At 54.3% G+C, this 25,116-nt stretch overlaps 11 protein-coding genes across 11 annotated transcripts; 6 read left to right on the top strand and 5 right to left on the bottom strand.

Annotated features, from left to right (window-relative positions):
* Positions 1–196: 196 nt before the first annotated feature.
* On the bottom strand, positions 197–2,721 carry TRIREDRAFT_60250 (uncharacterized protein; the record flags this gene model as incomplete). Its single annotated transcript, XM_006964433.1, has 3 exons — positions 197–1,219; positions 1,276–2,421; positions 2,491–2,721. The coding sequence occupies 3 exons, from the start codon at positions 2,719–2,721 to the stop codon at positions 197–199; spliced, it is 2,400 nt and encodes a 799-aa protein (XP_006964495.1).
* Positions 2,722–3,399: 678 nt separating this feature from the next.
* Positions 3,400–4,935, top strand: TRIREDRAFT_60338 (uncharacterized protein; the record flags this gene model as incomplete). Its single annotated transcript, XM_006964619.1, has 1 exon — positions 3,400–4,935. One exon carries the CDS (start codon positions 3,400–3,402, stop codon positions 4,933–4,935), a length of 1,536 nt encoding a protein of 511 aa, XP_006964681.1.
* A 376-nt stretch (positions 4,936–5,311) lies between these two features.
* TRIREDRAFT_34079 (uncharacterized protein) lies at positions 5,312–5,847 on the top strand (the record flags this gene model as incomplete). The annotated part of the gene is made up of 3 exons (XM_006964354.1): positions 5,312–5,359; positions 5,435–5,495; positions 5,615–5,847. Coding segments are annotated over 3 exons (342 nt in total), but the record flags the coding sequence as incomplete, so codon positions are not given.
* A 422-nt stretch (positions 5,848–6,269) lies between these two features.
* TRIREDRAFT_106357 (uncharacterized protein) lies at positions 6,270–8,180 on the bottom strand (the record flags this gene model as incomplete). Its single annotated transcript, XM_006964432.1, has 1 exon — positions 6,270–8,180. One exon carries the CDS (start codon positions 8,178–8,180, stop codon positions 6,270–6,272), a length of 1,911 nt encoding a protein of 636 aa, XP_006964494.1.
* A 1,391-nt stretch (positions 8,181–9,571) lies between these two features.
* On the top strand, positions 9,572–10,530 carry TRIREDRAFT_106356 (uncharacterized protein; the record flags this gene model as incomplete). The annotated part of the gene is made up of 2 exons (XM_006964618.1): positions 9,572–9,593; positions 9,665–10,530. The coding sequence occupies 2 exons, from the start codon at positions 9,572–9,574 to the stop codon at positions 10,528–10,530; spliced, it is 888 nt and encodes a 295-aa protein (XP_006964680.1).
* A 441-nt stretch (positions 10,531–10,971) lies between these two features.
* Positions 10,972–12,149, top strand: chi18-rel2 (glycoside hydrolase family 18). The gene has a single exon (XM_006964617.1). The coding sequence runs from the start codon at positions 10,997–10,999 to the stop codon at positions 12,017–12,019; it is 1,023 nt and encodes a 340-aa protein (XP_006964679.1). The 5' UTR covers positions 10,972–10,996; the 3' UTR covers positions 12,020–12,149.
* Positions 12,150–12,350: 201 nt separating this feature from the next.
* TRIREDRAFT_106353 (uncharacterized protein) lies at positions 12,351–13,544 on the bottom strand (the record flags this gene model as incomplete). The annotated part of the gene is made up of 1 exon (XM_006964431.1): positions 12,351–13,544. The coding sequence occupies one exon, from the start codon at positions 13,542–13,544 to the stop codon at positions 12,351–12,353; it is 1,194 nt and encodes a 397-aa protein (XP_006964493.1).
* Positions 13,545–16,258: 2,714 nt separating this feature from the next.
* TRIREDRAFT_59936 (uncharacterized protein) lies at positions 16,259–16,783 on the top strand (the record flags this gene model as incomplete). The annotated part of the gene is made up of 1 exon (XM_006964616.1): positions 16,259–16,783. The coding sequence occupies one exon, from the start codon at positions 16,259–16,261 to the stop codon at positions 16,781–16,783; it is 525 nt and encodes a 174-aa protein (XP_006964678.1).
* Positions 16,784–16,823: 40 nt separating this feature from the next.
* Positions 16,824–18,010, bottom strand: TRIREDRAFT_47221 (uncharacterized protein). The gene is made up of 7 exons (XM_006964367.1): positions 17,751–18,010; positions 17,642–17,672; positions 17,534–17,577; positions 17,419–17,477; positions 17,314–17,358; positions 17,191–17,256; positions 16,824–17,133 (listed from the first exon to the last, which is right to left on the bottom strand). The coding sequence occupies exons 1-7, from the start codon at positions 17,768–17,770 to the stop codon at positions 16,934–16,936; spliced, it is 465 nt and encodes a 154-aa protein (XP_006964429.1). The 5' UTR covers positions 17,771–18,010; the 3' UTR covers positions 16,824–16,933.
* Positions 18,011–18,696: 686 nt separating this feature from the next.
* On the top strand, positions 18,697–21,905 carry TRIREDRAFT_121351 (glycoside hydrolase family 31). Its single transcript, XM_006964615.1, has 2 exons — positions 18,697–18,899; positions 18,960–21,905. Exons 1-2 carry the CDS (start codon positions 18,815–18,817, stop codon positions 21,767–21,769), a joined length of 2,895 nt encoding a protein of 964 aa, XP_006964677.1. The 5' UTR covers positions 18,697–18,814; the 3' UTR covers positions 21,770–21,905.
* A 1,328-nt stretch (positions 21,906–23,233) lies between these two features.
* TRIREDRAFT_121350 (uncharacterized protein) lies at positions 23,234–23,765 on the bottom strand. Its single transcript, XM_006964430.1, has 3 exons — positions 23,694–23,765; positions 23,504–23,638; positions 23,234–23,440 (listed from the first exon to the last, which is right to left on the bottom strand). Exons 1-3 carry the CDS (start codon positions 23,707–23,709, stop codon positions 23,265–23,267), a joined length of 327 nt encoding a protein of 108 aa, XP_006964492.1. The 5' UTR covers positions 23,710–23,765; the 3' UTR covers positions 23,234–23,264.
* Between the last annotated feature and the right edge of the window lie 1,351 nt (positions 23,766–25,116).

The following is a 25,116-nucleotide window of genomic DNA, read 5'->3' as shown; positions in this document are numbered from 1 at the left end:
AGGTTCGGTTGTTTGGCTGGCATGTTAGCAGGCTGGGAACAATAGACTCACTTTTTCTTTTGCACAATAACCGAGTCATGGGAGACCATCTGGGGGGCCACCTCTGCCACGCCACTCTCGAGCCAGCTCAGATGCAATCATAACAAACGTCATCCATGTCTGCTAATCTTGTCTATCTGCTATCTACCATGCCATATCAGAGACCGCCCTTGGCTTTCAAATCCTCATGAATCTTCTTCTGCTTCTCCCAAGCCTTCTTGAGCGTCTTGAGCTGACTCTTGGGCACATCGCTGCCATCCTTCAACTTGGTGGGAATGCCCTGTTCGTCCCAGGCGCTGTAGCGTTCATCCTTCTTGAAAAGCTCCTCTGGGGGAACCTTTGCCTTTTCTCGAGCCTCTTGGTCTGCCTTCTCCTTGGCAAGTCTAGCCTCCTCCTTCTTCCTTGCCTTCTCGGCCTCTCGCGCAATCTTCTCCTCGCGAGCTGCGATGAGCTCCGCAGCCGGTACGAACTTGATGAGCGATGGTTGGTTGTCGGGCCGGTCGTCGAGGTAAACGCCGAGATTGGTAAGGTCTTGGTCACGGATTCGATCAGTGATTTGCAAAATAGCCTTCTTGGTCTGTTGATCGTATGACGAGACAGTGCGACGCAGTTCGTCACGGATCTGAGACACCACCCTCAAGTAAGGCAGCGACAGCTTCTCAATGTCACGAGAGCCTCCCTGAGCGATGGCCTGGAACTCTGGTGTGGGGTCTTTGGAAAGAAGCTCAGCGATGGCCTCGTTGGACAGCGAAAGGGCGGCAATGTCCGACTTGACCTTCTCGAGGACTGCAGCGTAGGGTTTGACGGCGGTCTCGGGGTCTGTGCTCTCGGAGATCACGGATGCCCATCCAAGGCCTTCGTAGGGAGGCTCGGCATTGGCGTCAAGGCCAAAGATGCCGACCAGTTTGGTGATCCAGCGAGCAATAGCCTCGACCTCAGCGAGATTTGTGTCCTTGTTGTCTTTGAGATAGCTGTTGGTGGTGTTGACCAGCTTCAGGATGACAAGCATTGCTCGCGGGGTATCAATCGAGTTTGTGAGCGCCGCCTCTACGTCTTTCTTGGCCTGTTCGAGCTCGGCCAGGAGGCCTGTGGCAGGCTTGTCCGAGCTGATGTCGAGTGACTTCAGGCCGCTTTCGATGCCTGCCTCAGCCAACCATGACTTGGTGTTGGTGAAAAAGTTCTGTACCCAGCCTCGTCAGTTTCATTGCACTTCCTGTTGCTGTCGTCTGTACTTACGCTAATCGTCGACTCCCAGTTGTCAGCCTGGGCCCTCATGTCTGGTGAGATCTCGACACCATCGTTCCATTTGCCCATCAAGAACACTATGCGCATGCTCCGCGGTGTATAGCTGGTTGCCAATGCGTCTTGGATAGTCTGGAAGTTCTTCAACGACTTGGACATCTTGGAGCCGGAAATAGAGAGATGGCCCATGTGAAGGAAGTAATTCACCCAAGTATGCTCGCCCTTGCCGTGTTCGCAGAAGTAAGCCTCGCTCTGGGCCAGCTCGTTGTCGTGGTGAGGGAAGGCGAGGTCAATGCCTCCGGAGTGAATATCCATCTGCGAGCCCAGGATATCGGACGCCATCACTGAGCACTCAATGTGCCAGCCCGGCCTTCCATCACCCCAGGGACTAGGCCAGAAAGGCTCTCCAGCCTTGGACTTCTTCCAGAGGGCGAAGTCACCAGCGCCTTTCTTGCCTCCCAGGTTCTTCGACAGGGAACCCTCGCCCTCCTCCTGGAGAGCCTTGTCGTTTTTGCTTTCGGGTCGCAGTCGCGCATAGGAGTTGCCAGCCTTTTCGAAAGCAGCAATGTCGAAATAGACAGATCCCTCAGACTCATAGGCAAAGCCCTTTTCCACAATTCTCTCCACAAACTTGGCGATCTGGGGAACGTACTCAGTCACCCTTGTGATGTGATCCGGCCTGAGGACGTTGAGCGCATCCATATCAGCCATGAACAGAGCCTCCATGCTCTTAGTCAGGTCCGTGAACATGGTCTGATCCCTGGTGTCGATAGTTTCCTTGTATAGCGAGTCGAGGTAAGGGAGGAATATCTCATCCGCGCCGGGGAAGATGGAGCCATCTTTGAGAGCCTCCGCTGCAGCATCCATGTTGCTGATGTGCATCTTGATCTTGGCCTCGGCATCGCCTGGCTTGCCCTCTCCCGTCAAAGTGCCCCCGGCGAGCACTTTGCCGTATGATGCGTCTCGTCGAGCAATGTACGTCGTCTCGTCCAAGTCGTTTCCGTCCTCGACGAGCAATGGCAAGCTGCTGGCCGCATAAGCTTGGAAGGCGGTGCGGGTGAGCTTAACGAGCTCTTCTTTGGTGTAGCTTTTGCTCTTCTCGATCTCGAGCAATCGTTGTCTTCGCGCCTTGATGATGATCTAGCGAGGTGTTAGTCCTCCAGACAGCCCGACACAGCTCGAACCCCGGCCGCGGGCGATTGGCCCTACCTTGTCGTCAATGTCCGTAATGTTCATGACAAAGTTGAGCTTGAAGCCAAAGTAGTCACGCAGAATGCGCCGGATGATGTCCGTCGAGACATAGTTGCGCGCATGTCCCAGATGGCTCTTGTCATAGACAGTCGGGCCGCAGGCGTACCACGACACCTCTCCGGGCCTGATTGGGACAAACGGCACCGGCGCGCCGGGCTTCAGCGAGTTATGGAGCTTCAAGTTCTCCATGGCCGAGAGCGAGTATCGTCGATAGAGGTGGCTTTTTGCTGCGGCGTCGCAGAATCGGAGTTGGGGTCGAGGTCGGGTTCGGGAGACGAGGCGCAGGAGATGCATTCAGAGCGCTCGCAGCGAGGGTTGGAGAGGACAGACTGTATCAAGGCGCATCACTGACGCGACAAGGTGAGTCAGAGCACGACTGAGACAACACACGCACACGCACACACGCACACAAAGCTTCCTTTGACGACGAGCAGCGGGTGACTCTTTCAGTCTCACCAGATCCTTGCAGATGTGCCCCTCCCTGGCCTCGAGGAATGGATGGAAGCAACTCAATGATCTGGGCTCCATGCCGCCAATTTTTGCCTTTAGCGTGCCTGATGCCCTGAAGCTGGCCTGCCCCTCCCTGTAATCGGCCGCTAATAAGGGACGGGAACGACAATACCCGACCACCAGTTGAGGCCAGATAGAGGCGGGGCACGGCGCCGTTCGCTGCGGAAATCACCGCCAGCCAATACCGTAGTCCGACTGGGGAAGCATTTTTTTTTCATGCTCTTCACTTTTCTCTTGGTGATAATACCGATAATAAGCAGGTCTCGTCGGCAGGCCGCGTTTGCTTTGCCGCATTTCCCCCATCTGCCTGGAGTTGCTTGATTGAGCTGGATTGGGATTCAAGAGAAACGATTGACCATGCCTCGGCCATCGCCATTCCTCGAGCCCGGCGACAAGACGTCTGCCGGGACGCTCGCCATTATCAGCTTATCGCGCGACAACTTCCTGCCGCTGACTCTGGAAAAATCAACTGGCGCAGTCGACGGCTACCTCGAGGGAGCGACATTAAACACGCGATTCGGATCCTATCCTCACTCAACACTACTCGATGTGCCATGGGGCTCCCAGGTGCGCGCGTCGAATGTCGACACAGGCTCAAGAGGCAAGAAACGGAGACGAGATGCCACCGACGAAGACACGCCGATACCCAGCCAAGACGACGACGAAGATTCAACGGCTGCCAATGCGCCTGTGAAGAAGGCTGTGACAGCACCGAGCGGCTTCATCTACGTCCTGCGCCCGACTCCGGAGCTGTGGACCACCAGTCTGCCTCACAGAACCCAAGTCGTGTACACGCCCGACTACAGCTACATCCTACACAGAATACGGGCTAGGCCTGGAACGAGAATCATTGAGGCTGGAGCTGGCAGTGGAAGCTTCACACACGCTTCCGTCAGAGCGGTCTACAACGGTTACCCACGGGACGCGGACGACACAAGAGGCAAGGTCTTCAGCTTCGAGTTCAACGAGTCGCGATACCAGAAAATGCAGGTGGAGATTGGACATCACGGCCTCGATGACCTCGTTACGCTGACGCATCGTAATGTGTACAATGACGGCTTCAACGTCAACGGCGAGACGCTAAACGCAACAGCCGTGTTTCTGGATCTGCCTGCTCCCTGGGAAGCTTTACATCATCTTTCAAGGCGGAAAATCCAAAAGGGAGGCAAAGCGTCCGATGACGATGATGGCAGCTGGGTGTCGCCCCTGGATCCCAAGCAGAGCGTGTACATCTGCACTTTTTCACCCTGCATAGAACAAGTCATGCGAACTGTCACGGAGCTGAGGACCCTAGGCTGGGTGGATGTGGACATGGTGGAGATTGCAAATCAGAAAATCAACATATCAAGAGAGCGCGTGGGAGTAAATTATCCGACTGAAAAGGGATACAACTCCTCCCCCGCCGACGTTGCGGAAGCTGTCACGAAGCTGCGAAGTCTTGCTGAAAGGAACAAGGAGACTCAGAGAGTGCAGGCGCTACAGGCCGGTGCGGATGGCGTTGACAGCGAGATGGATGTGGACTCGACTCCCAGCCGTGAGAACCCTGCGAAAGCCAATGGAGCCGCGGAAGATATGGAGAAGCCTTGGATGCAGGGCCGGCTCGTTCACAGACCGGAGAGCGAACTCAAAACGCACACTTCATATTTGGTCTTTGCCATCCTGCCGTGCGAGTGGGATGAGGAAGCCGAGGCTGCGGCCATGGCGAAATGGCCATGCGGGAACGAGAAGAAGACGATTGGAAACCTTGACAAGCAGGCCCGCAAGGAGGAGAAGAGGAAGATGCTGGAAGGAAAATCCAAGAAGCAGAAGAAGGGGGGTGATACCCAGGCAACAACAACATCAACATCAACAGTGGTGGTCTCAGCTACGGCGACACCAACTGACACGGCGTAATTTTTGTTTTTACATAGACTTGATAGGAAGTATTCCAGGATAAAGGAATACATCTGCCGCAATTTCGAAAAAAGGTGTCGTGCACGACTTGTACATGGGTAGCATCTGAATGATACGGAGTCTTATACGCGGAATTTCCTCGGTGAAGCACACCTCTTCGGTAATCACCTGGAGCGTACCTACTTTAGCACCTCCTCACCGAGAGCTCGCAGCGCCCGGAAAGCGGATAAACAATCCGCCACCGCAAGGCAAACCTCCAGCCGGACCTTCAACACCAACCAGCCCGCCATCATAAGCTTGAGGTTCCTGTAAGGGTCATTTTTCAAGCTATCCCATCCATAGCTCCAGAGTTGCGCCCCCCGTCACATTTCCCACAATGACTTCCACCATTGGCATCCCGATTAAGCTCCTCAATGAGGCACAGGTTCGTCAGATCCTTATTCTTGCACACTGTCTCGTTTCGTGAGATTGAATAGAAGAGCTCACGCTATATGCACAGGGTCACATCATCACCCTCGAAATCACGTCGGGCCAAACATACCGCGGCAAGCTCCTCGAAGGTACACCTCTCCCCTCGCCCTCTCCCCCTTCACTCCCGAGCTTCAATTCAGAATCTTCTTGCAACATTGAAATTCTGCGCGTTGAGAAACCTCAAACTGACTGATCCTCAACCTCGCAGCCGAGGACAACATGAACGTCCAGCTCAAGGACATCACCGTCACCGCCCGCGACGGCCGCGTCTCCCATCTCGACCAGGTCTACATCCGGGGCTCCCACGTGCGGTTCTTCATCGTTCCCGACATGCTGCGTAACGCGCCCATGTTCCGTAGCCGCAACGTGCGAGGCAGAGGCGTTGGTTTGGCTAGAGGTCGTGCGACGGTGAGCCGTGCCCGTGCGAGCGGTGGACGCGGCCGGTAAAGGACGGGGCGCGCGCGTCTTGGAGGTGGCTTTTTTTTCTCCAAAGAGGCGACGAGAAAGAGTGGCAGGGGCAATACTATGCGTTGTTCAGCTGAAGGGGGAACATTGGTTTGGCGTTCAGGATTTACAGGATTTACGTGCTTTTCGATACGTGAGAGGGGAAAGAAAAAGAAACAGGGCAATATCAGGCTGTGTGGACGGATGTTGAAAGCGACAAAGATACCATGGCAGACTGGCCGTCAGGAATAACAACCTGAAGCTACGTGGATGGGCGCGACTGACCCAGGCTCATGCTCCTGAGTTTTGTATCTAGCGCCAATCTTCTAGACATACATGTGGCATATGGCTCAGTTCGCCTTTTCCATACTCGTACAAGATCCGTTACCATCAGTATTCGTACAATTTTCCGCAGCGTTTTATTTCAGCCTAGCCAGCGCGTCTTCCGCCTTGGCCACCACTTCACTCGCATCTTCCAGCTCCTTGAGTCTCTGAGCCAACTTCTTGTCCTGCTGAGTTCCATCAAGGACCCCGGCGGCGCTCTCCTCCGCCGCTCTAATGGCCTTGCGGCCTTCCTCGCGAACCTCGCCTTCCCAGAAATCGCGAGCAGTCTCCCACTTCTTCTGCATTCGGCCGAGGCTGTACACGATGCCGAGGGCTGCCACAGCGCCGGCCTCGAATATCGTCGATGAGAACGAAGATACGTAGAGCAATGCTGCAAGACATGAGGTGACGGATGATGTGGCTAGAGACTGGACGACCAGTTGTTGAGCCAGTGACTGAAGAGCAGGAACAGTCTCATTCTGGATATACCGCCGCGTAAACGCAATGTGTCCTGGCCACTTGGGTAGACGTGAGCGAGGGGACGTCGGAATCACTGGTTCGTTCTCGGTAAACCCAGCCGAAGGGCGATCGGAGCCTGTCTCGCGAGAGGAAATGGGCTGAGAATAGTGCCCAGCTTGGCCCTGAAGTTGAGCAATACGTCCGGCAAGGTAGACGAGCTCTTGTTCCGAAGTGGGCAAGAAACGCTGGCTCAAGATCTCGTTTGTCAGCATGGCAACATCATCCACGCGCCAAAAGAGCTTCCACCAGCCCAACTTCTTCCAGCGACGGCCGGAGAAAGCCAAGTCCAGCTGCTCCTGCAGCTCTGCGTGCGCGCTCTGGGCCCATTCAGAGAGCATCTCGTTCATGGCACGCAGTTCAGGGCTGGACATGGTAGCCGACAACTCGCGCGCCAACTCATGGCTCGTAGACTCTGCCTCAATGGCGGAGTGGGCGCCTTGTAAGATGGAAGCAATGAGCTTTCGAACAGCTGGTTTAGTCGTTTCGTCGTCAGCGGCCTTTAGGCCGGCTTTGAGCCATGCAACCAGCATGCCCACGTTGCTCGTCGACCAGCGATGCTCGTACTCCATGGCGTTCTGGGGACCTTGGCGAAACAGTTTGACGGCCTCCTCCGCCAGCGAGGTGTCAATCAATGTGAAGTTGGTCCCGAGTTGCTCCCTTGAAAACCCCTTGAGGTCAACAGCGGCAGTGATGGCATCGCCGCTGTCGAGTATCGGCAACCCAGCAATTCTGACAGCTCCTGTCAGCCCATCGGCCACCAAGAGGGCTTGGTGAACAGGCGCTGGTACGGGGGCGCCATGCTCGTCTGCAGAGGCCACATCAATAGCCGGGGCCAGGACCGCATCCTCAAGCGCTTGAACAGTGGCCACGCCCGATCCATTGACAGGCACTTCCACCCCAGTCAGAAGAAGCTCCAGATTGAGCCCATTAAGTTCCGCAGAGGAGACTTCCAGCACATCTGGCAAGTTCTTGGATGTCACCAAGCGAGTGACTTTCCCTTGGCTGGATCCAACCAGAACAATCAACGGCTTGCTGGTGTCGTGCTCGTCCAACTTCTTCTCCCATTCCTGCTCGTCAACCAGTGGATCCACGATGAGCGCTTTGAGGACCTTTCTTGCGGCTTCTCTACCACTCGAGCCGTTGGAAACTCCTAGGACTGCGACTCTTATGGCTTCCTGGCCCGGCGGCTGGCGCAGGCCCTGAAGTGCCAATTGCAGCCTTGAGAGATTTATCAAGCCGGGGATTTTCTTCTCGAGCTCCAGAAGGGCTTGTTCGAGTTCATTTCGGGCGCTGGATGGGACGCGCACTGAAGTTGCCGAGGTCGACTGCCATCGTCGAGACTTGAGATTTGGCCGTGATCGGGTCCTGGCTTGCGATGCTGGTGAGAGGGAGCAGAAAGGGCATATTGATGCCAGAACGGGAGGCTGTGACCCCGTCAGAAGACGGAGGTGCCCGTTTCGGGACACTAGAGAACGCTTGGATGCCATCGCCGTAGCGATGTTCCAGGAGTTTTTTGGCGTTTGAAGCTCATGAGCTTTTAGTGAAGCATGCAGGTTGTTGTGAGCTTGAGTCGGCAAAGTCGCGGCAAAATTCGGAATGGAATCCTAAGGTACATATACTGTGGGGGCCAATCTTGGCTCTCGCAGCTCGCTCATTGCTCACTGACCCTTCTGCTAGGTACCTTACCTACAGTACTCCTCTGCTATTGAAGCTGCATACGCGTACTACTAGGTACGCACCTTACTCTCGAACTACTATCAACATCTGAACTCTTGCTATACGCTACAATCTTTCCATTGGGCACATGTGATTCCATAAAATCCAGCTCAGCTGATAGGGGTAATTGTATCATCAAAGTCAAAGTTTTCTTCTTACCTATCGGGCACTCTTTCTTTGCCAGGTACGAGTACAATCCAGCTGGCCTAGCGCTCGCCATATCTGTTGGAAGCCACCACGACGAACTGGAAGCTTCCCTGCCTATCGTAAAGCCTCGAACTGAGGCTTAGCCAGAATCTCGAGCTCTCAGCCATGCATTGCCCCAAGCGGAAATTGATTCTACGCCGCCGCCTTTTGAAGCATGTTCAGACCACCTGTCGGCGATGTGGAGCGCCGACTACCGACGGCGATGCTCCACTAGGTAGGAGCGGCATGCGGTCATAGACGCCGACCTGATGCTCGAGTGTTGGCATTATGTCCACTGATGCTCTGAGTATCACAGTTCAGTTCTCAATATTACTCATTCAGTATTGGCATTGCTCTTTCTCAGCGATTATAGCTTTGGCTATCAAGCCATCTGTCACTGCCAAGACTGGGTTGGGCGTAGAGGCGCCTTGAACGCGGATGATGGCCAAAATCCGCGATCCAGGCCATGCATACGCAGATGCTAGATCGCGGCACATGTTGGATCTGCCACCCCCGACTGTGGGTTCAGATAGCCCCCAGCTCATTACGTACGCTCGAGGCCAGGATGACACTCTGCGATGGCGCAGCTCAAACTATTCACCGTCATTGATGCATCTGCAGTCTCCTGCTTCTGGGACCTAGTAAGGTAGTTGTAGAAACGCACAACTACTAGGTATTACTGCAGGGATCTGAACTTGCGGCTACAGGAACAATGCCTGGTCGACGGCTGTTTGTCCAGCTTGCAAGCTAACCAAAGGTGGTTTGTGGCTGAAGCAGATATAAATGGCTCCGTCTCCTGAATCAATGACGCTTTGGGCTTGAACAGCATTGCCATTCTCTGTACTTGCAGTATGTCTAGCATGTGGTGCTGAGGAGAAAGAATATAGCATTTGTGTTGTCGAAGACAATTTCGTACCAGTTGCTACCATCACGCCTCCCCTGAGCTGTTGCAACACCAAACTCGTCCAGCTACATGATGAGTGACAATGAAAGACCTTGTAAGTCGCTTCCACTTTCTCAATCCCATTATTTGTCTCTATATGACAGGGAGCTGATACCACAATCTCAGCTGGCGGCTACATCGACCCAAACTTCCCAAACCCCAACGGCAAAGATGATGTCCCCATCATCATCTACGGCTACACGCCGTCTTTTGCCCTCGCCGTATTTGCAGCCGCCTGGTTCTTTCTTATGCTAGCGATCCATCTCGGTCAGACCATCCGCTACAGAAGCTGGTGGTTTATCCCCTTTTCCGTCGGCCTCGCCTTTGAAATCGTCGGGTACATTGCGCGCTCGCTCTCGGCGAAGAAGGATCCCTACAACTTGAACTACTTCATCATCAATTACTTCTTCATCGTCACCGCGCCCGTCTTCCTCGCTGCTGGAATCTACACCATCTTATCGGCCCTCATCTCTTGGCTGGGATCCAAGTATTCTCTTCTCTCGCCCAAATTCATTCTATGGTTCTTTATTCTGTCAGACGTTATATCCACAATCACCCAGGTCGCCGGCGCAGCCCTCATCGGCGTCCAAGAATCCAACCGCAAGGACCCAACGTTTGCCAACGACATTCTCCTGGGCGGTCTATCCTACCAAGTCTTCTCCATCGGCGTCTTCATTGCCGTCGCGGGAAGTTTCTTGGTGCGTGCCAGACGGGCTGTTCAAGAGCGTCGCCTCACTGCTTTTGCGCTTGTCTTCTCCGCCGCCACGATCTTGGTGTATCTGCGAACAGTCTTTCGGCTTGCGGAGACGGCTCAGGGTTTGAATGGTTCCATACAGACCAACGAGATTTACTTTGCTTGTTTGGAGTTTGCGCCTGTAGCGGCGGCGGTACTCCTTTTTGCTGGATGGCACCCTGGGAGATGCCTGGGCAGCACAGTCCGGGAGACTGAGGCGCTCAATGATGAAGCACACAATAATCGGAATAAGGCTTGAATTTGGGGGGGCAGGGCGACGACACAATAGACTCTCTCCCATTTCGCATGTCAGTCTTGCGGTTACCAGTATATAGGGAAGATCAGTCATATCGTGATGAGTCTGAGTAATAAGTAATACCATGGACGGGAAATCGAGTATGATGAACTTTCGAGGTCAAACTTGGTCGCGAAATAGATAGGCATAGAGACTTGGGATATCTTTATATAATGCATGACGATACATCATTTTCTAAGAACTTTCCTTTGAACGTCTAGGCGACCTTGTCAGCTACATGCATGTGATATGTACGGTCTCATGTACTTGAAGCATCCATTCATAGCGGGGTCCTGCCACCCCACCTGCAGCTCTCATAATCACCACCAACTTCATCTCCATCTCAGCTATACTCACTTCTCAACTCCATCTCGCAACCCCCTTCCATTCACCCATCGCTCCCTCAAAACCCAAGGCTCCCCCTCCTCAAATGCCTCCAATACCACCACAAGCAACAAACCCTCTCCCCCGAGTCATCACATACTACCAAACCCACCATGACCCCGCCGGCAAGCACATCTCCCTCCTCCCGCTCATCACCCAGCCCGGCATCTCCCTGACCCACGTCATCCTCGCCGCCATCCACCTCAACGACGACCCTCACCACATCACCCTCAACGACCACCCGCCTCACCACCCGCGCTTCGACCCTCTCTGGGCCGAGCTGCGCATCCTGCAGGCCTCGGGCGTCAAGGTCCTCGCCATGCTCGGCGGCGCCGCAAAGGGCTCCTACGCCCGCCTTGACGCCTCCGACGAGCAGTTCGAGCGCTACTATCGCCCTCTGCGCGACGTCATTCGCGCCCGCGGCCTCGACGGCCTCGACCTGGACGTCGAGGAGGAAATGTCCCTCGGCGGCGTCGTCAAGCTCATTGATCGCCTGAGGAGCGACTTCGGCAAGGGCTTCCTCATCACCCTCGCCCCCGTCGCCGCAGCCCTGCTCGACCACAGGAGCAACCTCAGCGGCTTCGACTACGAAGCCTTGGAAGTCATGCGCGGCCACGAAATTGCGTGGTACAACGCTCAGTTCTACTGTGGCTGGGGCGATATGAACAACCCCATCATGTACGAAATGATCATCCGCAAGGGCTGGCCCATCGAAAAGGTCGTCGTCGGGCTGGTGACGAATCCGGCCAATGGCAGTGGCTTTGTGATCTGGGAATTTCTCTCCGCCGTCCTGACTTTGCTCCGGGGCCGTCATGAGCGCTTCGGAGGGGTTATGGGGTGGGAGTACTTCAACAGTCTTCCAGGTGGGCACGAGAGGCCTTGGGAATGGGCGAGGCAGATGACGTCCGTCTTGAGGAACGATGTCTCTATAACAAGCAGCCGGCCTCCACCTATCAACGAGTCAACGAAACCTGAGCTAGATGTAGAGGCCGATCCTGATGCTCCCAGCGACAAGCCAGTTCAAGTCCCCAGCCAGTTCGACTACTATTCAGATGGTTCAGATGCATGAATCAGCGCCTAGAGCGACATAATTTCACATGGCTACTATTCACAGAGTACGACACATACAAACAGACAATCATGAGGGCGGTAAAGAGCACACATCTGTAATCGCGTTACATGTCGGTCAGTGCCCGCACAAACAGCAGAAATGAACAAAATGAGGTTGTATTTGAGCAGCATAAATACAGCTATAGCATGGAGCAAGTAGAGTAAAGATGAGCCTTTATCCTCCTCAACAACGGATAGATAATGACGGCAGGTGAGACCACATTAACTTGTCGATACATATAGATACCGAAAGCTACAAAAAGAAGATGAAGGCAAGCGGCGCATGCTTGTTAGTTGCAGGCCATCCAGGGGCTGCACTGGGCTTCGATGGTGAAGTTGTTGTACGCCGGGTAACTGCCCTGGACCGCGGCGATGATGGGGTCAAAAAAGTCCGAATTGAAGCGGGCGGTTTCGCAGGCCGAGCATGGGCCGCTGAGGAACCCGTCATACTTGGTGCTGTATGACAGATAGCCGACGACATTTCGAGTCGACGCATCTGTGGCTCTGACGGTGAAAGCCTCCGGCATGACCACCCAGCTGGGGGCAGTGACGTTGGTCCCGGTCCCGTTGATTCCAGGGATGACGGGGTTCTGGTTGAACCAGAGACTCTTGAGGCCGACGTCACGGAGGGCCTTGATGAGCAAAAGTGTCATGTGGGTGTCCTCGTCAACCTTGACACCCGCACATTCAACGTTGATGGTATAGCCCTGTCCCTTGATAGGACCGCCGACGCAGTTACCAGTAGTCTGATCCCAAACAAAGTTATTGATAAATGCTTCCCAGGTGCTTTGCCAATTGATGAAACGAGGGCTGACGGTGGCATATACAGCGAGCTGGCCAGTATGGGGTCGGGAGGTTGGCACAGGTTGGCCACCCTTGCTCGGGGTAGAAGTAACTGTGGTCGGGGGCTGAGAGAAGAAGGTAGTAGAAGGGGCTGCAGGGGATGTGCTGAGAGTTGAAGTCTGCGAGCCCATGTCCTCAGGGCGAGGGGGCGGGTAGTTGTCCCGGTTGCAAACAAAGGCACTCCAGCAGATGGCATCGTGATTGACGGTCTTGTTGATGGCAGCACTGACGGGTCGACCACGGTAGGCCCAGCAGTTGAGGATCTGACCGCTGTCTTTGGTAGTGACGGCACTTCCGGCCTTGAAGCCGTCGGGAGTACCATCCTCGATGTACGCAGTCCAGACGTCGCCGTTAGGCATAGTAGCAGTTGCACCAGAGGGAACCCAGGGGTACCAGCCTTCTTTGAAAGGGATCTCGACAGCCATATCGGGGGCGTCAGGGTACTTGTAGGCGGAACTGGGCCAAACGATGTCCTGGTACCAGTTCATCTGGCGAGAGGTGGACCAATCAGGCTGGTCAGGGTTGTCTCCGATTCCGCAATCGCAGAGGATGAGGTCCTCATTGCGAAACTGCTGGGCATTGGCGACTTTGAGAAGGCCAATGGCGCCGACAAGGCCGGCAGCGAACTTGAATATGGCCATTTTCGATAATCGCGTCAACAGGTGAAAGCGGGCAACGAACGAGGAGGTTCAATCTGAAGAGGCTGGATCGGCTGGAGATCTGCTGCGTATGGTTTCTAGAGAGCGAGTGGGAGGTTTGGGGAGAGAGAGAGAGAGAGAGAGAGAGAGAGAGAGAAAAGCCGAGGGTGAGAGATCAAGAGATGGAGGCTTCATGACCATCTACAGGCCGCAAGCGTAGAAACTCTGTTTGACCGCCATGATCGTCCTGTTGGGACGCTGTTGAGGAAGCATCGCCAGCCATTGGGGCAAGAGAGGCACTGGAGTGAGGAGAAGGAGTATCTTGAGGCGGTTAGGCGGTGCCGGTGACGTTGAAGTTGAGCTGGCAGGTGCTTGTCTGAGCCGGAGACAGCATCGTGACGCCTTCCCAGATTGCGTTTTTACATAATGAAGGCGGTCAAAGATGCTGCCAGACAAGGAAAGAGACACACCCTATCTACCTACCTATTACCTACCTCAGGTCTGGCAGCTGGAGCAGACTTCACCGCTCACGGTATGATGTTGATGTCACGAGAGGATGCTGGAAGATGTCTACCTAATTGAAAGGCCGACTAGATCGATCACAGACGTTACGGAGGTACCATCACACATGGGATGGCCAACGCTTCCTGGGGGGCAACACGGGATCGAACCGGTAGGCAATTCAAGGGCTGACTTTTGAGAACATACCGATAAGGGAGTTCCCCTTTCCAATTCTGAAAGGCGGACTGCCACTGCTATAGTAGTACGTAGAGATGCATCATGCCATTTGTCGAGCTTGCTTGAGAACAGTGGCCATGCGGTTGTGGCGAATATTGAAAGTCGGTCTGTGCTTTGCGTATCGACCTGGTCGACGAAGCAGATTGGCTTCAATATGTTTTACGATCTTACTACATAGGTATAACAACATTCACTCCGTTCCCGGGGGCCACAGAACGTCAGGCGAGAATGTTGCCTTCAACGCTTCGAAGAACAACAAGGTGGCACATGGCCTGGACATCGACAAGAGGCATCTACTAAAGCGGCCTCCGGGGCGGGTGGGTGCATGCTGGGAGATCCCGTCATTCGAGGCAACACAAGGCTGAGTATATTTTGGCTCCTGACATGAAGCGCGGACACTGCCTCCTCTTCCTCTGTCATGAGGTAGCCAGCTGTTCCGATGCCGCGCGCCTAGGTCACCGGCAGCGGTGGTCCTTTGCCGCCGTGGCATACCTTGAGTAACATCCCTGAGCTTACCGAGTCCTCACCGTACCTGCGAATACGATGCATAGGTAGCTTACGCCCTCGTATTTCTCCGACCTGCAGGAAGGCTCAGAGAGAGACATTGCGCGATTTGCGTTTCAACATCTCGAGGCGAGCTCATGATCATCGAACGGCATTTGTCGCGGTCTGCACCGTCAGCAGCATTGATTGGCCAGAAGCCTCCGCCAATGCGACCGGCACTTGCAGGGCGAATCAGTGTAGAAGCGCCTGGGAGCCCCGGCATGTTTCTCGTTTCAGATTCGGATGGCGAACCAAAACTGAAGCTCGACATGTATGACCGAGGTGGGCAAACATTGGGGCAAACTGCAGAGCCCGACCAGGCCTCTTCAGGGGCTGTGAAGAATGCGAGGGGTGTCTTTTGATGCACATTGACGCTGTTGTTGCGTTGTTTGTACCTGACAATTGATACTTACCTTATGACTCCCTCCTGCTGGTAGGGATCGTTGTATTTATATCCTAGTGTTCGTCAGTCAACCTACAACTTGGTAAACAAGCGACTGATATCACAATCACCCAATTGCTCAGATCATACACACGGAGATTCCAATCTTCGTCGAGTCTGAATTTTACACCACCATCACACGCAACGACATGGCGCAAAGGCTCAGTGCTTGCTTTCAATGGATCAAGACTGCCGGCGGGAAAAGCACGAGCTTATACACCAGAATCAGCAACAGAGGCGCACCATATAAGAAAATTGCTGGAGAGCCGAAGCTTGGTCAAAATCACGACTTGTACAACGACAATGTTCCGCTTCTCGAATGATGACTGCCTGAAGCATGTGTTGAGCGGTAAGTCAGGCGTGGCCTGCTAGGTTTGATGTCAAATGAGACTGACTGAGGTGGCAGAGACTTTGAACAGTCGACCTACCATTATGACGTTATGAGCACTATGAATATTACGGCTACAAATCATATTGGAGTTTGATGTCTTTTCGGGTTTGGATTTCGAAGGTTTGGTACAGGTTCAGGAGCATTCGGAATTGATGGGTTTGGTGTGCTTTGACATGGTGCTGATACCGCTGGACGGGACACTCAGTAACGAAACAAGGAGGCGTTCTCGGTTTTCTTGGGCCATCATAGCGAAAAGATTGAGTTAGAAGTATTTCATTATACTGAATTCAATATGGACGAGCGTCATTCATTCTGAAGAGAGCCCTGACCGAGACACCTGGAAGCGCTGTAGCACATCGACACAGATGGACGATGGACACCAGCTTACATGGTTTTTGTCCACCTCAAGCTTGGGTAGCGACGAGGTTAGTCAGCGCAGAAACCCACGTCGATAACGAGCTTCAGCACCCAAATAATTCTCCTCCACCACGCCTGCATCTGCCGTTCATACCCCAGGCCTCCTCCCCCTCAGACACCATGCCTCCCTCCCGCATCTTCTTCAATTGGCGCCCGACACTGCGATCACGCCCTCATGCGCTCCACATGCGACCGCCAGCCCGCCCCCAGTCCACAAAGGCCAGCAGCATCATCTCGCGTCTCGACCGCCTGCCGTATCTACGAAAGTACACAAGCGGCCTCCGCGACGCCCCTGTTTCGCATGTCGTTTCGTTCATGATTCTCCACGAGATCACGGCGATTGTGCCTCTGCTCGGGCTCTTTGCCCTGTTTCACTACACCACTTACTTGCCGATATCTTATGCGACGGAGCACTTTGGCGAATACGTCCAGGCGGGAGTCGAGAGGTTCGAGAGGTACTTCAAGCGCAAGGGCTGGTTTGGCTTTGGGCAGGAGGACAGCGGCACGTCTGCCCAGGACGCGCATGTGGAGGACGCTGTGCAGCGGTGGAAAAATGGAGAGCAAAAGTACGGGATCCTCGTCGAGGTCGCCTTGGCATATGCCATAACGAAAGCTCTCCTGCCTCTTCGGATTATCGGCAGTGTCTGGGCTACGCCGTGGTTCGCAAAGATACTCATTAGATTCAAGCCTTCACTGGCTCGGAAAACATAAGAAGCAAGCGAAGGGAATCGAGTTTAGCAAAGCTTGTTTTGGTCTTTTTGCCTTTTAAGATTTCATTTTGTCTAGCCTGACGCAAGTTATACAAAGGTACGAGTTGGTACAGCTTCATAGCTGCTTCAGAGCTTCGTCATAATGAAACGCTTAAGCCTTCTCGTAGACCCAGTCGAACTGAGCAGACTTCCAGTTGACAGCCTCGCCATCCTTGAACCAGAGGGCAATCTCCTTCTTGGCGTTCTCGACAGAGTCGGAGCCGTGGCAGACGTTGCGGCCGACGTCGATGGCGTAGTCACCACGGATGGTGCCAGGGGCGGAGGCAAGGGGGTTGGTGGCACCGAGGATGGCTGAATGAGAGGATTAGCTACAACGATCTGGAGGGTAATCTCGGCGGGGGAACATACTGCGGCCGGTCTTGACGGCATCACGGCCCTCCCAGATCATGGCGCAGATGGGGCCAGAGTTCATGTCTAAGGAGAAAAGTCAGCTTGGGGCCTGTGCTACTCGCGCATTGACCGAATCCTTACACTCAATGAGGCCGTTGAAGAAGGGCTTGCCCTTGAGGTCGGCGTCTAGAGAAGGGGTCAGCAAAAGAGTACAGCCATAGCTTGGATCCGGATTGAGTGACGAACAGTGAGCCTCGAGGTGGTCCTTGCCGGGGGTGGTGAGCTTGATGGCAACCAGCTTGAAGCTATCTCCTTGTCAATGTCTGGACATCGTATGGAGGGTTCGGTCGAAATCTCTTACCCTCGGCTCTCGAAGCGGGTGATGATGGGGCCGATCAGGCCACGCTGTAGGGAAAGTCAGAACTGGAGCTCTAGAAAAATGAAACAAGAAATATCATGTGAAGCTTACCTGGACACCATCGGGCTTGATGGCAATGAAGCTATCGAGCGAGTTAGACTACCGCGACGAAAAATTCCATCCCGGCGATGGAGGGGTAAGATGGCGGGGTGTATCTCACGTCTGCTCGGTGGAAGCCATGGCGACTGGTTCTGGAGGGGTTGGAGAAAGAGGGTTATGAGATGCTTGAACGGATGGAAGATGCTGAGGAGATTGACAACTTTGTTGGACCTGAGAAGGAGGAGAAGAAGGAAGAAGAAGGTAAAAGGCGGCGAGAAGTAGTAGTAGTAGCGGGACGAGGAAAACTGGTGGGGGGAGGGTTACCGGAGTCCACCTCAGCAGCGGGTTGCTCTGCTGGTGCCCGGGCTGCTTTTGCTTTCGCTGCGGCGTCTCCTGAGTGGACTTTGGGCTTGAAGCGGGGTCCTCGTGGCGGGGTTCAGGCATGATGATTTGCTGGCTCTGGCGCTGTGGACGGAGTCGATTCGGGTGCAAAGCGAGAGCCTTTTGGCTTGGCTTGGGAACCTTGAGAGTGACAGCTGGCTGGCTGTACAGTGCGGAGCGTGGCAGCTTTTGCGAGGAAGCGATGGGATCCGTGTGACTGCTGACTTGTCTCCCCGAGACCGCCATATCATAGGGGATTCATCAAGATAGTAAAGATGCACCTCTTTACTGCATCCAATGCATGAGCCAAGTTAAGCCTCAAGTCCAGGACAAGATACTATTGGGTTGTTGATGGCTGATAGAGACGTGATGGTACAGTGTCAAAAGCAATCTCGAACTCCTACCCGCTACCCAGATAAAATGCGCATAAAGCGATATTAAATCGCATTGTTGAATTAAATGCACCTAGAGGGACTGACCCCTCCAAGCTTGGCGGTCGGGTCTGGTGCGGGAACGTGTCTAGTAATTTGGGCGCCAAACCCGATCGGGAGCTGTCGAGGAGGTCGAAACGGACAGCTCACTTGCAACCGCACTCCACGATTCCCTTTCCAATCGGTGTCGGATACGCCTCTGGAAGGGATTCTATCACCAGCATTATCAAATAGCCTCAGCGGGCTGTCTGGGCGAGGCTGCGGACTACTGAATCTGTCCGAAACCCATGTGGCTTGCCATTGCCTGCAATCTAAACAGCGACTCCTACACCACGCTTGTTGATTCGTTTACCTACCCAACCTCGCCCTCGTCATGAGGTCGACGATGGGGCTGTCCTGGAAGTGGACGGCACTCTTCAGCCTTTTAGGTGCCATTCTGTGCCTGATCGGGCCTGCCTGTATGCATCATGAACACATCGCGGCTTTGGAAGCATCTTGCTGACATTGAAACCTTCTAGTGGCCGTCAAGGAACACGAGTTCAAAAAGTGCCACCAGGCCGGCTTCTGCAACCGAAACCGTGCATTGGCCGACCTTGCGGCTTCCCAGAGCTCGACCTGGGTGTCTCCCTACAAGGCTGTCTTCGAATCTCCCTCGTTGGAAGACGGAAAGATTCAGGGTGTTATCCTCAAAACGATCAATGCCGCCGGCGACACTGTCCGACTGCCAGTCACAATCTCATTCCTCGAATCGGGTGTTGCTCGCCTCACCATTGACGAAGAGAGGAGGCAAAACAAGGACATTGAGCTGAGGCACGGCAGCGCCGCAAGAAAGGAACGCTACAACGAGGCTGCGAACTGGTCCGTTGTTGGCGGCCTTGAGCCGGCTTTGAAAGCCGAGATTGTCCACCAGGACGACTCTCAAATCAATGTCAAATACGGTCCCGAAGGCAACTTTGAGGCCGTCATCAGACTCTCGCCCTTTAGGATTGATTTCCGGAGAGACGGTGTCTCGCACATCGAGCTCAACGAACGCGGCCTGCTCAATGTTGAGCATTGGAGACCAAAGGTCGAGAGACCAGAGGGAGAAGAAAACACCGAGGAGGACGAAAGCACTTGGTGGGACGAAACGTTTAACGGACATACCGATACCAAGCCACGTGGCCCCGAAAGTGTGGCCTTGGACATCTCGTTCCATGGATACGAGCACGTCTATGGTATTCCCGAGCATACGGGACCTCTTTCTCTCAAGGAGACTCGAGGCGGCGAAGGCAACTATGCAGAACCCTATCGCATGTACAACGCCGACGTCTTCGAGTATATCCTTGACAGCCCCATGACCCTCTACGGCTCCATCCCTTTCATGCAGGCTCACCGAAAGGATTCGTCCGTCGGTCTCTTGTGGCTCAATGCCGCCGATACGTGGGTTGATATCACCAAGGTCAAGGGCAGTACTAACCCTCTGAGCCTGACCTCCGGTGCCCCAAAGAACACCCAGACCCACTGGATCTCCGAGAGCGGTATCATCGATCTCTTTGTCTTCTTGGGCCCCACGCCCCAGGACATTACGAAGAAGTATGGCGAGCTGACGGGAACAACCGCTATGCCTCAAGAGTTTGCCCTCGGCTACCACCAGTGCCGATGGAATTACTTCTCCGAAGACGACGTCAAGGACGTTGATCGGAGGTTTGACAAGGCTCATATCCCGTACGACGTCATCTGGCTGGATATCGAATACACCGATGAGATCAAGTACTTCACCTGGGATCCTCACTCATTCACCGACCCCATCACCATGGGTAAACAGTTGGACAGCCACGGCAGAAAACTGGTGACAATCATTGATCCTCACATCAAGAGGGTTGATAACTATCCTATCAATGAGCAACTCCTGGCTCTTGACCTCGCCATTCATGACAAGGACGGCAAGGCATACGAAGGCTCGTGCTGGCCAGGCAATTCCAACTGGATCGACTGCTTCAACCCCAAGGCCCGTGAGTGGTGGAAGGGTCTGTACAAATACGATCAGTTCAAGGGAACAATGGAGAACACCTTTATCTGGAACGACATGAACGAACCTTCCGTCTTTGAAGGGCCAGAGACTACCATGCCCAAGGACAATCTCCACTGGGACAACTGGGAGCACCGAGATGTCCACAACCTGAACGGAATGACGTATCATCACTCTACCTTTGAAGCTCTGAAGAGCCGCAAGAAGGGCGAGTACCGACGTCCGTTTGTGCTGACCCGAGCGTTCTTCTCCGGATCCCAGCGCTTCGGTGCTATGTGGACCGGTGACAACCTGGCGGACTGGGGCCACCTGCAGACTTCCGTCACCATGCTCATCAACCAGGGTATCTCTGGTTTCCCGTTCTCGGGCGCTGACGTCGCAGGGTTCTTTGGAGACCCTGAGAAGGACCTGCTTGCCCGTTGGTACCAGACGGCTGCATTCTATCCATTCTTCCGCGCCCATGCTCACATTGACACCCGTCGCCGCGAACCATACCTGCTTGGCGAGCCTTACACTGCCATTGTTACTGCAGCGCTGCGGCTGCGATACTCTCTCTTGCCCGCTTGGTACACTGCCTTCTTCCACGCGAACCGAGATGGTAGCCCTATCCTCCGCCCCATGTTTTGGACGCATCCGTCTGCCGAGGGAGGCTTGGCGATTGATGACCAGTTCTTCCTGGCATCTACTGGCTTGCTCGTTAAGCCCGTTGCAGAGAAAGACAAGTACAGCGCTGACATCTGGATTCCGGATGACGAGGTCTACTACGAATACGACACGTACAACGTGGCGAAGACCGAGCAGGGCAAGCACGTCACATTTGACGCCCCCATTGACCGAATCCCTATCCTGATGCGAGGAGGCCACATCATTCCTCGCCGCGATATTCCCCGCCGCTCGAGCTCTCTCATGCGTTTCGACCCCTATACCCTTGTCGTCTCCGTCTCCAAGGATGGCCAGGCCGAAGGAGAGCTGTACGTGGACGATGGCGATAGCTACGAGTACCAGGATGGTCAATACATTCATCGCCAGTTCAGCCTAAAGGACGATGTCCTTTCTTCAGTCGATGCTGAAGGCCGAGACACTCGAAAGATCAAGCCCGGCAAGTGGCTCAAGGCTATGCAGAATGTCCACATCGACAAGATCATCATCGTTGGCGCTCCTGCTTCATGGGACCGAGAAGCGGTGCAGATCGAATCAGACGGACGCGCCTGGGCTGCCCAGGTGGTCTACCACGCCGCCGACAAGGACAGGGCTGCATTTGCAACTGTGACCCATGTGAAGGCCCGTGTTGGGGATGACTGGAGCATCAAGCTGGCTTAGATGTGCAAGTCACGGAGCTTTCTTTTTTACTATTGCCGTATAGACATGGATGGTTATTGGGGTGAAATGTGATGGTGTTCTGGTGGAGGTCAACTTGATGTCTGAGCCAGTTTTTGCATGCTGTACGTAGAATAGGAAGCAAGTCAATATAAACGCGTGCGTTGAGAGCGGTTTGTACGAATATAGTTCCTGGTGATGCAGAGCTCCATTGTGTAATATTGCCTCCGGTTGTCCATTCTTTGGATAATTTTTAACAGAGGGCATAGGAGATTCGGTGATATATTAAAGAAACCAACTTAAGTACATCACGGTAGCTACCGGGTGTTGATTGCCAGAGGCATCTCGACGTCATTCCATCCTGTTCTCTACCTTTATTCAGGCTTAAACTGTGACTCCAGTGACTGGATAAGCTTAAATATTGAACACACGGGACATTATTACACTATGATTCGCCGCCTCCAGCTGTAGTCTCATCGTCATAGACGCGATGCATGCATGAGGGCCAGCGATAGAGGCAAAAGAGGTAGGTACGAAGCACACGTACCGCCGACCTTCGGAACTTACGATAGTCCGCGAGCGCGACTTTCTGCCATGGCTCACCGGTGCACAGCAATCATCTCCAAACTACAACTGCGATTGAACATCTCTCAAACAGTATCAGTCAACTTCAGAGGCGTTCCTTGTCTTCTGATTATCGTGAACGACTCTCAAAACCAAATGGCAGTGACAACACAGAACAGCTGAGGCCTCTTTCGCCCAGTGCTATTCCCATTAGCGTCTCTCCAACAATGCCAGCCGGCCACCTTAGCTGCGGCGCCTGGCGCGACTATGGCCCAGAAAAGACCAGATTGTCGACCATCGCTGAGCTCTCGACAAGACGCGGTGTGCCTCGCCTGTGCCTCCGCAGCGCTCCTCCGGATACACGGCAAGCTCGCAGGCCTGGCTCGGCCCACCTGCTGTGGCTCAGGTCGACGCACCCCCGCTAAAGACTGCATGGAGAGACCCTTTTCCTGCTGCAAATGCTCGAGCGTTTCATCCACCAGCTGGTCCTGGCCCAGCTTTTCTTCAGCAAGCAAGCTTTCTCAGCCACTCTACATGCAGCGGCCGGCATGGTCTTGGAGCTAATCGGCAATCGTCTTCCGGCTGGCCAACCACCAGCGTCACCGGGACCCAGGGGCTGATGAGATTGGTTTACAACAGAACTTGAATCACAATTCACGCAACCGACCAGGCACACTCCATGGCCAGATACGTACCTCTCCGCTGCGACTGGAACTTGGCTGACGAGCCCCCCTAGCTGGCCAGTTGCGAGACAGGTGCAGCAGATAGCATCATCTTGCCGACTCACGGACACACCAATGCTTACGAGTACGAGCATTATGGGAGAGCTTCATGGAGGGGTTCTCACAACCCCGCAGCAAGACACGTGTCGATGAAAACGATTGGCTTCGAACAATACCGTCGATATTTTTGATTTTATTCTATCTGACTGTATTTACCATCGGTCTCCGTACTGGTTGCTGAGCTGTGCCTCGGCCTGCTCCTGTGCATGGCGCTTGGCCCTCTCACGATCGATGAAGTCAAGGCCCTTGGTCTCAACCTCGCGGTCGACGAAGGCACCAATGACACCGGCGAGGATCTCCTTGGCCTTGGCGTGGTCGTCGGGGTGGCCTAAGCAGTGGAGGTCAGATTCTGAATCGTTGAGGCAAAAGGTCAACGGAAGGCTTTTCTTACCGTTCTCGGCAACGTGGTCCTCGTAGGCCTTGGCAGCCTCATAAGCGGCAGCACCTCCGATGAGCTCGTGAGACCACTGGGCTTCGTGAGGTCGCTCGGTAACCTGCTGGTAGGCCTGAGCCTGCTCGGAGTCGTCTGGCATCACTGTTAGGACATGACATCATGGGCGTTCCCGGAGAGCTCAACGTACCGTCGAACCAACCCATTGTGAATATGAAGAGAAGTTGAGTGTTGTGTGTGGTTTGTGTGAGGAGTGTTTGCTTGAAGGGGAGAAGAAGAGGAAGGTTTCTGAGGGAGAACAAAGGGCTATTTATAAGCTTCAAGCTGCCACGCTCCTCAAGAGGGGTTAGAGGCCTCACCCTCTCAGGACACCCGGTGATCTACGAAACAGCCACCTGCCCCTTGGCCACGCATACATACATACAGCTACTCGTACGCCCCCGAAGCTACTGCGTTGCTATTCTGGCAAGTTTCGATGGCGTAGCAGCGTGGAGAAAGGGGCGTGGGCGAGCTTCATGCGTGGACACGCTGACGCCCTCCAGCCTGCGCACATCTTGATGATCCGGACTCGCAACAGCTCCAGAGCTACTATGATAACGCGATTGGTGGCTCTCAGCACATACGTAGTGTGGCAAACGGGGTCCAAGGGTCCCCACGCAAGAGAGCAGCTGGATGCTGGCAAGCAGGCCCGGCTGGACACAGTTGCATGGCAAGCACCCCCTAATCGTGGAGAAGCTCGGCACCTTTGTGGCCCAGGCCATGGCTCACAGGCCGTGAGGCCACCCGTCCTTGTTCCCCCTGATTTTGAGCATTGCGAACGTCATATCCTCTCAAAGTGGCGCATGGGAAGGACGGAGTTGGAGGGGGGGCCAGAGGCGCCATCATTTCTCACTCTACAGATTCTCCGACGAGGGCCATTGACACAAGGGGGGTGTCTGCCCTGGCTTGATTTATGCTGTAATCCCTGAGCAGCTGAATGTGGCATGACTTCAGGTGCATACATACGAGCAGAGGCGGGCACACATACGAATGGCTATCGATTCAATGATGCTAGACTGGCATCCTGGCTGGGTCGGAGCTATGGCTGGTCAAGCTTTTTGGAGGCTTTTCCCGAGCACCCCGCCATTGCGCCTCCCCCACCATCCTGTTCCGCGGGATCCTTGTCAATGAAGGGACCCCGAAGGACGAGGAACATGCACTGGGCAGGTTGAGTAGGTAACCGTCTACGAAAGCTTTCAGCCAGGTACGCGGACTTTTCCAATGCTGTTATCGGAAAGAGTCCTCTTCGTTAGAATTGCGGTATGTACCAACAACGGACCCAGGCCGTAATGACTTGAGAGTTCGTCCGAACCCCCAAGGAACCCTTTCTTGCTCGGCTTGATTGCACTTACAACTGAGCTCTCGTTCTACAACTCCGGCTCCAAAGGAGTACATAGCATGGTTCAGCAACGTGTGTCTTCTACTAGCTCCGCAAGACCCTGCATGGACACGCAGAATAAGACTCATGAGTCGCCATATCTACAGCAATTCGCTCACTCAAACCGTACACTCCGTACCTCGAACCGAGTTGGACATGAACGATGTATACTAGAGACACTCCGCGATAGGGGCAT

The sequence above is a fragment of the Trichoderma reesei genome (assembly GCF_000167675.1).
Source record: "Trichoderma reesei QM6a unplaced genomic scaffold TRIREscaffold_7, whole genome shotgun sequence".
Taxonomy (NCBI): domain Eukaryota; kingdom Fungi; phylum Ascomycota; class Sordariomycetes; order Hypocreales; family Hypocreaceae; genus Trichoderma; species Trichoderma reesei.
The sequence above is the reverse complement of the archived record's forward strand: the minus strand, read 5'-3'. Positions and strand labels throughout refer to the sequence as shown.